The sequence below is a fragment of the Neofelis nebulosa genome, chromosome 1 (genome assembly GCF_028018385.1).
Source record: "Neofelis nebulosa isolate mNeoNeb1 chromosome 1, mNeoNeb1.pri, whole genome shotgun sequence".
Classification (NCBI taxonomy): Eukaryota; Metazoa; Chordata; class Mammalia; order Carnivora; family Felidae; genus Neofelis; species Neofelis nebulosa.
In genome coordinates this window covers 207,938,016-207,952,625 of record NC_080782.1, presented here as the reverse complement: position 1 = coordinate 207,952,625, position 14,610 = coordinate 207,938,016, and the positions used below count along the sequence as shown (strand labels likewise).

Genomic DNA, 14,610 nt, shown 5'->3' with positions numbered 1-14,610 from the left:
GAGCCTGGCTGGCTCCATTGGCAAACTATACAACTCTTGATCTTGGAGTTGTGAGTTTGAGCCCCACACTGGGTATAAAGATTACTAAAATAAATAAAACTTAAAATATAACTAAACTTCAAAGTACAGAAATTATTGTTCAACAGAAGTGTAGAAAGTTATCTCCCAAAAGTTAATAATGTATAAAACATAAAACACTTCTTTTTCTAAATTAGAACCAGTCTTTCTTTCTTTCTTAAAATGCATAGTAATAAATCAGCATAAAGAACCAATTTGTTTTTAAATGCCAGTGGTTCTTTACTATAGGTTTTTGGATGGTGTTTCTGGGTTGAAAAAAAATTATATAAAGTAAAAACATATATACAGAATTTAATAATTTCCTAGGAAAAAAATGAAATCCATAGCATACATTACAAACTAGAAAATGCATAGTAGATTGTGATACCTGTTGCACATTAATTATAGTATATTTGACTAAAGAAAGGAAAAAAAAATATTTTCTAGTACTTAGTACATGATGTAAGGATTTTTCCTAAACCTCCACAAAGGCACTTAGCCATGGTAACAAAAACATATCTTAATGTAATTAGTAAAGATCCAAAGCTCAATAACATTTAATGAACACAACAAATGATGTATGTCAAAATGCCCCAGGACCCTAAAACGGCATTCCTGGAAAAAGCACAGAGCTAAAGAAGACGGACATAATTTTAGTGAGTGGAATTAACCGGGCCAAGTGCCCTGTGAAATGTTGCAATTTTATGATAACCAACTAATTTTGGCACCCCATCCTCCTCTGTCAAAGATAACCGTGTTCTAATCCCTAGCACTGTGAATATGCTACCTTACTTGGAAAAAGGAACTTTGCAGATGTGATTAAGGTCAGAGACAGAAAGGCTGGGACATTAGCATGATTAGCCAGGTGTACCCAATTTAACCACATGGTTCTTCAAGAACCTTTCCTAGCACAGGTCAGAGCATGAGAAGGATGCAGTCAAGGAAACCAGTGAGAGATGGACCCTGAGGACTCCCCTCACTGTAGCTGGAGGAAGGGGGCTACAAGCTGAAGAAAGTGGGCAGCTCTAGAAGCTGGAAAAGGCAAGGAAGGGACAGGTCCCCCCTAAAGCCCCCAGAATGTAGCCCTGTTGGCACTTTGATTTTAGCACAGTGAGACCATGATGGACTTCCCACGGAAATGTAAAACAGTAAATGTGCATTAAGTTGCCAAATTCCAGGAATTTGTTACAGCAGCAATAGAAAATTAATACAAAACTCCACTTGTGAGCATAATGATCCCTCCTGCCCTTGTTAACTAAGCTATGCTGAAAATAGAAGGAAAGCTAAGAAAATGGAGAAGCTAATACTGAGTCTGGACATCACTGGGATGCTGAATTGACCAAATCTAAGACAGCCAACCACCAGACTTCTGGTCGAAATCACTTTTAGCTGGGTACTGTTTCTTGCAGGCAAACTTCCTCACAGAGTCACCAGAAAAGATTAATTTATATACACTAATACAGCATGTAAAATTCCAAGGTGATCTTCCAGTCTTAGATTTGGGGGATGTAAGTCATTCCAAAATAAATACTTCTCATTTCAGGAGTTTCACTCCCCCCACCCCCCATCAATTATTTGACAAGCTATGAGAAAAGCAGAAATACCAACATTCCTTTTTTAATTAAGTTACAAAGACATTTCTATGTGTTTCCTTAATTAGTCACCACTTCAGAAAACAAGAATTGGGCTAAACCACATGAAGTTCTTGATATGTCAAAATAGAATTTCAACATTTGTATATGGTTCACCTAAATAATTCTTTTAGCTTGCACCATACAGCGCGACACACACACACACACACACACACACACACGAAAACAAGCCACTCCTGAAAAATTCTCACTCCTCTGAACCCTCTGCTAGCACTCTATGAAAATAAGAAAATTAACAGTTATCACCCTTCCTGCAAGCCCCAGGGAGAATTTAGCCATGAGTTTTAGTTGGCTCTTGTATTTGCCTATCAACGAAAGGTTCCCTACGCCTTAATGCATCCCAGTTCTGTAATTACATTAAGCCATACATAACATCCTCACTAATCTTTGAAACTGTAAATAACTGTCAAAAATAATCATGAATAATTAACAAGAACTAGTCAGATTTTATAAAGTACAGACTGAGTTTTTCAACTTCACTCTCAAGTCATTAGCTCAATGCTCAAAAACTGAATCACACCAAGTTAAAAGTTAAAGTTCTCAGTTTTTAAATTTCATAAGATCACAAAAATCGGCTCAGCTCCATTAATGACTTGTAAACTGAAAATAAAAACAAAAAAATCATGGAAAAACTCAGGAAAAAAATAAGAAAAAAGACAAACCAGTCTTCATTCCTGGTTCAACAGATCTCTCTTCTTCTCTAGGAACTTAATAAAGCATTTGACAGTTAAGACATACACAAAGATGAAAGAAATAGGATGTACAAAATCATCTATTACTATTTCTAAAACTGATGGCACAGATCAGTATTACAGAAATCTTCTTAAATGGCTACTAACATAGGTCAGTTAACACAGCAGTTCAATGGTTTGAAAGGCTTCATTTGCAAGTGGGGCTAAAGCTGGCCAGCTCATATGCAAGATTCACATAAGGTACACAAAATTTTGCAAGTGGAAACAAGCCTGCATTCTCAAAATTTAAGTTCAGCTAACAATTCCTGAACGACGACAATGAGCCGGGCATTGCAAAAGATGCTTTAAAAACTTTATTATCTAATCCTCACAATAACCTTGTGAGATGGGTATCTTCTCCCCCATTTTATAAAGAACTACAGCTGCAAAAGCCGGGGTCACACGCTTGTGGGGGGTACTCCACGGTCCCTCTCCCCTCCTGTACACGCCACAGCATGGCGTTAGTATTTACAGCTCAAATACTTACAGAAGTGAATAGAGGGACCAAATGATGAAAGATGGTCTTAATAAAAAATGGCAAGTTTTTAAAGCCTTTAATATAAATTGTGGGATGAGGGTGAACTGCTGGGGGGCAGCAGTAAGGTGGCGGGAGATGAGAGGGAAATTATTTTAAATCAAAGAAGAGCACTTTAAATAAAACATAATAGGATTTCTTTTAATCAGAGAAGCAGCATGGCATAGCTCAGATCTGTATTCCATTCAGAGTGGCAGCTCCTTTTAGCTCAACTTCACATGAAGAGTGTAACTTTTTCTTACATATAACACATATACAATATTTGCCTTGGTTCTTCCACAGGATTGTTTTGGGGAACAAATAAAATGATAGGAGATAAACACAACTGCTAAAAAAACAAAACGAAACAAAAAGACATTATCAACACTGTTGTTTTATTATTGTCTAATTAGGGCGTTTTGTACTTGTGCCAGATTCGACATATGCTTTTATTAACAAATGCATTTCAGTAGTCTGTTAAAAAAGTGGATCCAAAAACAGACGACCTAATGTTCCAGTCACAGTAAAAAGGTATTCCTAGTTAAGTATCTCATGACAAATCATGTAGTGGCCCCTTGAATTAAAACAAAATAAAACTAAGCAAGCAAACAAAAATGTGCATATATGTGAACAGGCAGTAGTCAAGGCCAGGCCGAGGCTCCTGACCTTCGCCTCATGCCCAGCACTGCACAAGGCAGAAAGGCTACAGCAGGCTTCATAACCTTTGTTGCCATGGACCCCACCGGCAGTCAGAGGGATAGACAGCTTCTCAGAAAATTCTTAAGTGCAGAAAAGATAATACATAGGATTTCAGAGGAAGCAAATGATACTCAAATGCAGCTACCAAAATGCATTAAATACCAGTCTGTGACTAGCAAAATACATGCATGGCAGCCATGGACGTGCACTGCTATCTCCCTTTAGGAAAAATGTCCCCCCTCACTTGCAAGGAGTGCACGTGGCTGGTCAGGTCCAAGCTGTCACCACCCTCATGATGCTCCTGAGTCCCAAGTCCAGGCCACCACACCATTCCTAGGCAGTTCCCAGCTGATGGCTGAGCACGGCAGGAGCGCTGGGCCTGGCTACCGGGGCCCATCCCAGGACTTCCCTAACAGATCCTCTGTTCCAGAGCTTCCCCCCGCCCTCCCCCACCCCACACACACATTAGGGTGGCTGAGAATGTGTCCTATGACATCAGGGCCTGAGGTTCTTCCTACCTGGTCCTGCTTCCCCCACCTTGTACCTTTCACACACGTTACCCACCGCACACCCCCTAAAAACGCCTGCACCCCAACATCTCAGCATAGGCTTTTGGAGGACCCAACTGACAAAATCCATTTCTTAATTAATGTCCTGAATAACAAGATCTAGCTGCAGGTCTCACAACCACCCAAATTTTGAAGTAGTGATGAGTTTCAGTGATATTTAACGTATCTGAAATAATTCTGATGGGATATAAAAAGTATACATAATCTTCACAGGTAGAAATGGTTTAGGTGTGTGTTTGTTGCCTATATTTATAAATGAAGGAAAAGCTAAATTTCAGTTACAGGTAAGTGAAAGTAACATTCTGCTTTGTTTTGCTTTTATTCAAGTTCAAAGACCCAAGTTAATCCAAGTTAAGAACTCCTGGACTAGAGCGTGTCTGACTCAGAAATAGCCATCCTTTTAAGACACAGACAAGTACTTAGACAAGGGAGGGATGTGATACCAACGGTTTCTAACCTGGTGGGTTCCTCAGATGCCAAGACACGTGTGAATGCTTGAGTTAAATGCACAACATGGTACAAGTCCTAACCTGTGACTAAATGATTTAACCTTGAAGGACAAAACACACCCAGCTTTACCTAAACACAAATCTACAACTACCTCAAAACCTAACTTTAGAAATTCAAGGTTAAAAAAGTTATTTTCATAAAGGTTCTTTTTTGCCTGTTACAAAAGAGGTTACTATCTTCTTTATTTATTATCCAGCTTCCAGAGCATATAATCCAGAAAGAAGCCTCCTCCCTCTCCTATGACTCTCCTACCATGACCCCACACTCTTCTTGTGCTACAGGGATGGCATCATTGCAATACTAACTGCATGTGATCCTATTTCCTCTGAGCCTGCTAAGTGTATGTGAAGGTGGGCCTGAGGGACACTGAGGAGTAGGGCAGAGGGAGAGAAGAGGGTCAGTGACCAGCCAGGTGTATAAATATATTAAGATTCAGAAAGATGAGTCTTATTTATATTTTCAGGTGAATAATACTGCACGTTAATTATGAGTGGGAGCCTTGACGGCTGCTAGAACATAATGCAGACAAGACAAAGAATAACTGCCTGAAATGGGGCAATGTACTTTGAACAACCACAGGGCAACAAGAGATTCCCTGGTAAATGGGAGTAAGAAGATACAGGAAACGAAAGAGAAATCCTGAGAGAAAAAAAAATGTGTGAGGACCATAAAACATCTTTACAATGTTGTCAAGGGAGGACAGCTACAGGTGCACCACTGAAAACTCCAAGAATTAAAACACCAAAGTGACCTTGTAATCTACAAGGAACACAGTTTACCCCCATCTACCACTCGTCCAGGGACTCCTGGTGAATCCAAATGCTCCCCAGTATCATCCCTCTCTCCACTGTAGAAGGAAAAGAAAGAGGGGGGGGAAAGGGGAGAGGAGCTATGTTTAGGGGCACTCAACCCCTGCACACATGTCTAAGCTTCCTCCCTTTTTGTTTATAGCAGTTGTACAATATACAAGAAATGTGCCCAGTTACAGGGACTTTTAGAATTCCCATCACACCGTGCCAAAGATACATGGTATAACTAAGCATGTAACTGAAGCATTCTGGGACTTGAAAGTCGCCTGTAGCTCCAGGCTAATAAACAAACCTACTCTCTTCAGCCCTTTTCTCTAAGTTCTGTTTCTTTAAACCTTTCAGAATAAATTTCTGTTTCTTCCGCAACCCAACACAAAATACAAATAATTGGTAACAAAAAGATACTTTCTAAGGGTGAAACAAGACATTCCTGACAGGCCCTATCATTTCCTTAAGTCTTTAGTTCTTTTCAGATTCAGACACAGACAAGAGCCAAAGGATAAATCCCTAGGGAAATATTTAATTCATCACTGATTTCCTCCTCCATCTTTCCAAACAAGTGTTTGTCAAATGTCTTTTCAGAAACCTTTAAGATATGGTGCATTCGTCATCTCTTTATTAACACACATTCATGAAAAACATTTCTCTACTATAAATTATATTATTCATCTTAATGTAGGCTTTGAGGTAGTTTAGGATTTTTTTAATACACTTTTTTTCAGACAGAGGAATAAATTGTGTTTCAAATACAAAGCGACATCCTGAACACAGCCAAGTCCCTGAGATAATCCATGGTTTATCACTCCCTACCCCAATACTTTGTCCACTGAACTATGATGTCAGAAATCTTGGCTTGATTTGTTTGTAAGTACATAATCCATTAACTGTTTCCATATGCCATAACTGCTCAGTTGATAAATTATTTCTAAACCAGTTTATTGGCCCTATCTGGCAAATATGATGCACCTGTTCTAAAATGTGATTACTTCAGAAAGCTAACAATTGTGGAATCACATTTTTATCATAAATCAGTCTAAGTGAATTAGACTATTCATATACTTCCAGAAAACCCTTTAATCCCTATTAAGTTAACAGTTTGTGAATAATGAAAGTAATTAATATTAATTTTAGTTGATAAATCCAACACCAATAACCTGTTAGTATACTTTAATCCATTTCCAACAGCCTGTAAAAATTAACCAGCAGATGCTTCCAATCTGGTAAAAAAATACACAGATCATTAGCATTATTTTGATGATACCAAATGTTCAATATATGAATATTGTGATTAAACTTCAAAGAGATATATAAACACTTTTCTTTTATAATCTTGTTAAGTCTTAACAGGAGCCCAAGACAGTAAAACATGGCAATCCTCCTTTCTGAATCAAAAATCAGCATCTGTTGTTCCACTCCTCATTCTTGTGCTTCAACTTGACTGAGAGCTTGATGGAGTTTCACTGGGGTTGAGAAAACAACACGTGGACGTGCACACAACTGCTTTCTCTCTACAGCGTCCCCAGTGCCAAACACAAGGCCTAACATACAGTGCACACCCAATAAATATTGGCTGCCTTGAACAGTGACAGCCAAACACAGGAGAAAGGAATGAGGGAGAATGAGAAAAAGAAAAATATGACCAGGAAAAATGCCTACATGTTATTTTCAGGAGAATTTAAAATATGAAAAGCTGAGATGTAACTCAAAAATTTAGACAGGTTAGAACTGAGAAAGACAAGGAAACCAAAGCGATACTTGATAGCCAAATAAAGGAATCAAAGAAAAAAATTATACAACGGGATCAAGGAAACATACTGATTTCGTACGAAGAGGCTGAGTTTCCTGTACTCCTTAAGGCAGGACACGGGCACTTTCCTAATAAAGCAATGTCTAGACGTAACAGGGAAGTTAGTTTAAAATACAAATTTAACTGGGAGGGAAAAAAAGATATAATAAAGAATAACATGAGTAAAGAGGAAATATCCAAGCTCATGCCTAGAATATCTTGCTATGTCTACCAGCAAGTGGGGCAGGGTGGTATTCTGGGGACTTAGCATCATTGGGCAGGAGAAAAATCTCAGCAGAGATGTGGTCATGATTTAAACAAGGTCACATGAAGATGGCCCAGCTCAGGAAGTGGTACAACCACAGGTGCTCCACTGGTATTGTTAAGCCCTCTTCCTTTTCCAACTTTCAGGGTATAAGACCACTAAAACCCAATCATCTTAACTTCAAAGTCAATAAAACCCAAAGCAGTGTCTTCCATAAGGTGGGGGGGGAGGGGGGGAGGGGGGGAGCCATAATAACAAAAAATACAGAGTATGTGATTAGAATAGGTAGAATTAGAGGGTAAATTATGAAATTCAGTTCCTTTTTTTTCTTTCCACCTATTTCAAATGTTTAGGGGACACAAATGATTGGCCTTTACCACTTTTAAATTCCTGGGATGGAATATCCACCTTTGTAATCAGAGAAATAGCTCTGGGTTTTTTGTTTATGTAATAAATTTCTACCCCTCCTCCCCATTTCCCCCACCCCCATCTCTGGCAACCACCATTCTGTTCTATCTATGAGCTTGGTTTGCTTTTTTCATTGTATTGGATTCCACATATAAGAGAAATCATACAATATTTGTCTTTCCCCACCTGATTTATTGCACTTAGCATAATGACCTAGAGGTCCATCCATATTGTCACAAAATGCCCTGGTTCTTAGACAAAAGAATTACTGCAATGAAAAGCAGATACATTATTTCCCTAAAAACCCAGTAATGGGAATCCTGTGTCCTTCCCTTCCAAGTCCTGACAAGAACCAATGAAGGAAAATCAACCAGGAGGCGATGCCTCTACCTCCCCCTGCTGGCTAGGGAGCAGAGAGTCACTGTATCGCCACCATGGACTGAATAATTCGTGACTAGGTTCAATTTTGAATTCTGCAGAAATTAAAAACTGGAGTTAAAGTAACCTTTGGACTCATGGGAGAAAGGAGAAAGGCAGAAGTGAAGATTTGGACCTATTGCCTCAGTGGCCAGGCCACAAATAAAGAGACAAGGAGCAACGTGTCCACTCCACCACCACCCCTTGGTCTCCGGTAAGCTTTTCAGATACCTTCCTCTTGCCTTCCTTTCTGATCTTCTCTACAAAGTATCTATAGGAAATCCTGCTTTTCTGAAAGCAGCAATTTTGTTTTCCAATAAAATACTTAACTACTGGTAATGCTAAAATGTATTCTTAAGGCTCCTTGAATAATGTTTTCCAGGAATTATTCTTTAAAATCCAGATCAAAAAATAGTCACCTTCACAGCTTGTTTCCTATTGGCATTGTGAAAGGTTGGCATTGCCCAGGATGACAACCTCGGGCATCCCCATCTTTTCTGATCACCAGGGAGGTATCATCCACTGTCACAGAAGAAAGAAGGTAGCAGTTGAGCTGAGACAAGAGAAGTCGTGGGCCTCTGCCAGTCTGTAAGTCAAATGAGAGACTCTGGACAGAGGGGACGGCACGTACGAAGGCAGAGACAGATAGAAGTACGGAATACTCAGACAAGGATCACCATTTCCTCACCTTAAACTTCATAACTAATACTTGATTGAGCAAATACATTGTTGTTTTTTTTCAACCTTGAATCTCAAGGCTAAAGTTAGATGACTTAAGAATTTTTTAAAGGTCCAATTATTTCATTTAGGGCTAACACTACAGCTAAATTAAAGACATGCTAACAAGTTTCCCTTTTGAGCCTCATTAATTAAGAAAGTAATCAGAGTAAAGAGGAAAAAAAAAGAGAGAGACAGTAGCTGGATGGCAGTATTACTTAAATAGCTTTAAGGTACCACCGTTTGTACCCTACTAGGAAAGCAAAGGGAAAACTAATCAATTCCAGATTATGAAATCTGAAATTCTGAAGTGTTTTACATGTAAATACACATTTTAACTGCCATATATTTTCCTTGATTGCCTGAAGAGTATACTAATCTTATTCAAAGAAAATTTTCATTCTCCATAATCAAAAGGTAAAATTAAGATCTGCTTACTTCACAAGTTTTCCTAGGATAAGCTTGCTGAGAAAATTCCCCCTGTTTTCAAAGATCAAAATATATCATTTTTACTATTTTAGTCACGAACAGTGCCCAAAAATATCTGCGGAAGGCTTTGGATTTAGCACAAATTCTGGAAAGCCACCTTAATTTACAATTACCTTTTAGAGTTCTAACTTACTTTTTAGAAAGAGATTCTAATTTACAGTTATATTTTACAAAGCATTTCAAAGGAATTCAAATGATTTGGGGTGGGAGGGGTATCTGCCAAAATCCTTTCATTGCTGCGACTGTCAAGTTAAATCAGATATACAGCATATCGCCTAATACGTAGTAGGTATTTTAAGAAGTTAATTCTTCCCTGTATATAGCAACCCTTCCCATCTCCAGCTGGAGTAAAATCTCTCTTCTACAGCTCTCTGTGTTCAATGAGCCCAGGGTTGTAAGTGGCATAGGTCTATGGTGAAAAGGGTTCCTTCTTGAAAATTAAAATGTAATCACTGATCCAAGTAGCTTGTAACATAGACATAAAATGTAAGCATTACGTAACTTAAAAATTAACCTACTAGTTTAAGTCAATATCAACCCTGAAACATATACAGTAGAAACCCAATTTTCAGATAAGAACGATGTTTGAATAAAATTATTTAAAAATATTCATCATCATCACACCAAGCAGGTAAAAGCTATCACGAAACAATTCGGAAATGAACGCTAATTGCTTTTAATAAAAAGTTCATATAACCTACTCATGTACTTCTATTTTAAGCTTTCAAGGTACTCTATAAATTTGGTATTTCTATCCCATGTGACTCATACTAATTATTGTGACTGTCATAGTAATATTAAAGGGTGGTAAAGTGCTGGCTAGAAGAAGGCTCACATTCTGTTTGTTTTTCTATTTCCCATTGACTCAAAGGAATTCTCATGCCAAAGTTCTCTCTGAAAATATCCTCCTTTATGAAAACCCAATTAAGAACATCTTCAAAAAAGATATCATACCAAAAATTTGACAAAGTTATGTATTAACCACTTGCATTTTCAAGACTGCTTATCCTATACTCACAACAAAATTGGTATTTTAAAATTTTTTCCCATTAATTTATTTACCCACTAATGAAGTAAAAATATCACATATAGGACTCCTCAAACAATGCTCTGTAAAAGTTAATACAGAAAAAATGGCAATGTTAACATATTAAAATAAGCATGATATTAAAATAAGCAAATAAGCATGATGTTCAACTTACCTCTTTGTTGGCAACAAAACGTATTCTCAAGTTTACAAAGCAAATCCACATTTTCATACTTATTTTCATTTGCTTTAATCCAGAAACAGTTTTCAGTCATTTCATGAGGTCTGATCTGCAATCAGAGAGATAGATTCATAAATAGTTGGGTGTTTCATCTGTCCCCGCACAATCACTACGTTCAGACCCAATGTCCCATAGCTGCCAGCAGATGTTTATGAAGTAATCCCTTAATATTTTCCCCCAAAGTACATGTAATAAAATACAAGTTCCTCCGGAAGCTAAGGTTTTATTAAAAAAAAAAAAAAAAGTTTCCACTCTCAGATAGTTGAGGGTTTGAAGCAGAGTGAAATAAAACTTGTTCTTTCTTAATTATACCTCTCAGGGTCTTGAATACAACTCATGTGCACGGCAATAATTCAAGTGCAGGATATATCACACATCATTTCCCAAGGTTATGTGACCATGAAACCATCTATCTCCAGGATTCAGGATTTCTGTGTCCTAATTACCAACTTTTGACAACATGTATTAATTTTTCCAATGGCTATCAACATAGATAAGTTCATACGAACACTAACTTATTTTTGTTCTTGTGAGAAACACTTCATGTTCAATGATGATAATGTTGAATTACCAGCTTAATCACAAACCAAATCCCATTGTAACAACCATCAACTCTCACCAAATTTCTAAACCAGAAAGCCTCAGTCGAGAGAAAAGGGCTTTGTTTCAATACTTTTATTTAATTCAAATAACGCTTATCTATTGAATGACACTCTGATTAGGATTTCCACTGGAAATTAAATATAAAGTTAAATTTTTATCTAGGCGACGGTATGTCTCTTCCATTTATTTGTTTTACCTTTAACCAATTCAATCTTCTCATGCTGGTTTCGGGCTTAAATTCTTTCTTTGGTTTTAACCCAAAAGGTAGGGTTGGTGGAGGAGGAGAGTTTCGCCCACTGAGAAATCCCAGGGGAGGCGGTGGAGGCACAGGACCACCAAAGGGCAGGGGCATTCCTGGAAGGGGAGGAGGGGGTGGGGGAGGAGGGGGAGGAGGCACTCCTCCACAGGAGGGCAGCGGCAGGGAAGAAGCAAGTGCTGGAAGGCCAGATCCATTTTCTTCTGCCAATGGCGAAGAGTTACTTGTATCGGTTGGCAAGGCACCAAACTAGAGGGGAAGGGAAAAAAAGAAAAGAAATATGACTAAAAACATCTACCAAACATGTCAAAGTACACTTGCCTCAAAAATTATTTTACACCAAAGACAATTCAGGATGAGCAATTTCACATGGCTTGACCTAAAAAGACACAATCCCAATAGTTTTTTTTCTTTTTCCAATTCAAGAATTTAGCTTTTGTTTTCATAGAAGTGTAATTGCCAGAAATATTATTTCCTATTTTGGTAGTTATGGCCATCCAGGTGGAGATGTCCTGGGAGGAAATGGGTATGTGGGTCTAGAAGATTTAAAACAGCAGTTTCTAGGTGATAGTTCAACTCACTGAGAACAGGTAAGTTCACCCAGAGTATGTACAGAGCATGTAGCATAAAGTCTATGTACAGAATTCTATGGAATACTGACATTTAAATGAGAAGCAAAACAAGAAGAAGAAGACCCAGAGAGACTTAAATAGCATTGTCACATCATACCTTTATCTTGAGGAAAAAAAATCAGAAATTCCTAAGGACGACCTGCAGGGCACATCATGATCCTTGTGAACTGGCCTTTTAAGTGGCTGTCATGTGCAATTTCACGTATTTGCCAACCACATACGTCTCTCAGGGCCCTTGCACATGCAATCCCTTCTGCCTGGAACTTTCTTGACATGTGGTTACCTCCTGTAGATCCTTTCAATCTTAGCTAGCAAGTCCTTTCCTCAGGAAAGCCTCATCCGACCACTCCTTTTACACAGATAGCACTTTGTGCTTCTCTTTGATTGCCATTATTATCAAAGTGTCAAATGCTTAAGAAATCATTAGCATTTATCTCATTGATAGATTATAAGCTCCATAAGGGCAGTTACTAAGTCTGTATAATTTACTACTCTTTCCCAGCACCTAAAGCAGCAGCTGGCAAATGACAGCCATTGAAGAAATACATGTTGGATGAATGAATTAAAGATAAGAGAAAAAAACACACAAGCGCAGGTTCATGAATCACAGTGAAGTGAAGACAGTGAGGGAGGGGGGATAACGGGCTATTCTACAGTATCAAATGTCACAAAAAAGCAAAGCAAAATCAGGAGAGAAAAAGGGCAAAATGTGGCCACTGGTCACTTCGGGCCTTATGTTTCAATGGCATGGTAAGAATATATGCTTTTTGATTATTTTAAAGAAGATCTGATTTTGTGATATGATTATTTTCCTATAATCACTGATTTCAATTCTCTCTCTTTCTCACACACACACACACACACACACACACACACACACACCTGCAAGTGGGGGCATTTAATAAACATTAATAAATCATTTTAAAAGTTTTATGGCACAATTATGAAAAATAGATGATGTATTAAAGCCTAAAGTTGACACATGAGATCAGCACAAAGAAAAAAGTGTTATAAAAGAAGTTGAGACCACAAATCAAAGAACATGTCTTAACAAAAACATTAATTATAAAGAAGAATCAATTCAGCATTATGCTGCATTGCCGTTAACATGGATAGTAGTGCCCTCTGAATGTTAAGGAGGTGTAGGTATTTTATACTCACATTCAATATACATGTTATAATTAACTATTAATGCTTTAAAGATATGGCTGCATTTCTCTTCTATACTAGTTCCTTTGATGTAGCATGGTTGACTTAAATATATTGTTCATGAAGCCAGATTATCTTGTGATCAACCTGCTCACCATTATATCCCCAGCACCCGACAATACTTGGCTGTTACGTGAATAAAGGAATAAAATCACACAGAATATATTTTATTCAGACTCTTCATAACCAGTATAGCTTTGAGCAGAGCAAAGGATCTTAAGACAAATGATTAGATTTCATGACAAATACACGAGTAATCTCTCGGAAAAAGAAATACCCAGTTATTCTTCAAAAATTAACATGGCCGCCAATACTGTGTCTAAGCTGTTGGCTTGCTTCTGATAGCCATAAATAGTCACGCTTGTCCACATTTTGAAATAATATAGGAGATTGCTGGAGTTAATCTCATTTTAAAACAATTTATTCCCATCTTAATATAAAACACAGGCAGCAGTAACATGTCGAAAGATGGCAGATATTTTCATTTTGTATAAACAGGAATTCTTTAGATTGGATTTACAAGTAATCCTTAAACTAGAAGAAATGAAAAAGAATTATTTTTAAAATTCATATTGGCCCAGACAAGGAGAAACTGGACCTAAAAATCTCAGCCATGGTCTATAACTCAATCTGAAATGTAAAACACAATCAAATGTTACTTTTTAGTATGAGAGACAAGGAGCCATACAGGAAAGATGAAAAGTTTCAATAAATTGTACTTCCTTCTTACACGCTAAAGAAAGATCGTTGAGAGTGATTTTCTTACAGATAAGAGCTTTTTTTTCCCCCTAAAATTGAACACTTAAGAGACAGCTATCTCTTAGGGTTTCTTCTTATAGCCTCCGTAACAAAATTACCCACTAAGTATTTAAGAGAAAACAAAATAGCCAGTAATATAGGAAATAGCATACCATATAGGAAATGGTACATCTGAGACTATTTCTATATAACCATAAATTAGGATGAAAAGAAAATAGCAAAACTATACTTACTACTCATCATCCTATATGTAAATCTGC

General features: G+C 37.7%; 1 protein-coding gene across 6 annotated transcripts in view; it reads right to left on the bottom strand.

The window, feature by feature from the left end:
• Positions 1 to 14,610, bottom strand: part of DIAPH3 (diaphanous related formin 3) — a 509,936-nt gene that overhangs the window by 312,868 nt on the left and 182,458 nt on the right. For all 6 annotated transcript variants that reach the window (XM_058683514.1, XM_058683521.1, XM_058683534.1 and 3 more), the window contains 2 exons: positions 11,691 to 11,999; positions 10,826 to 10,940 (listed from right to left, as the gene is read on the bottom strand). In XM_058683514.1, coding sequence (XP_058539497.1) covers positions 10,826 to 10,940; positions 11,691 to 11,999 — 424 coding nt within the window. The remainder of the gene's footprint in view (positions 1 to 10,825; positions 10,941 to 11,690; positions 12,000 to 14,610) is intronic.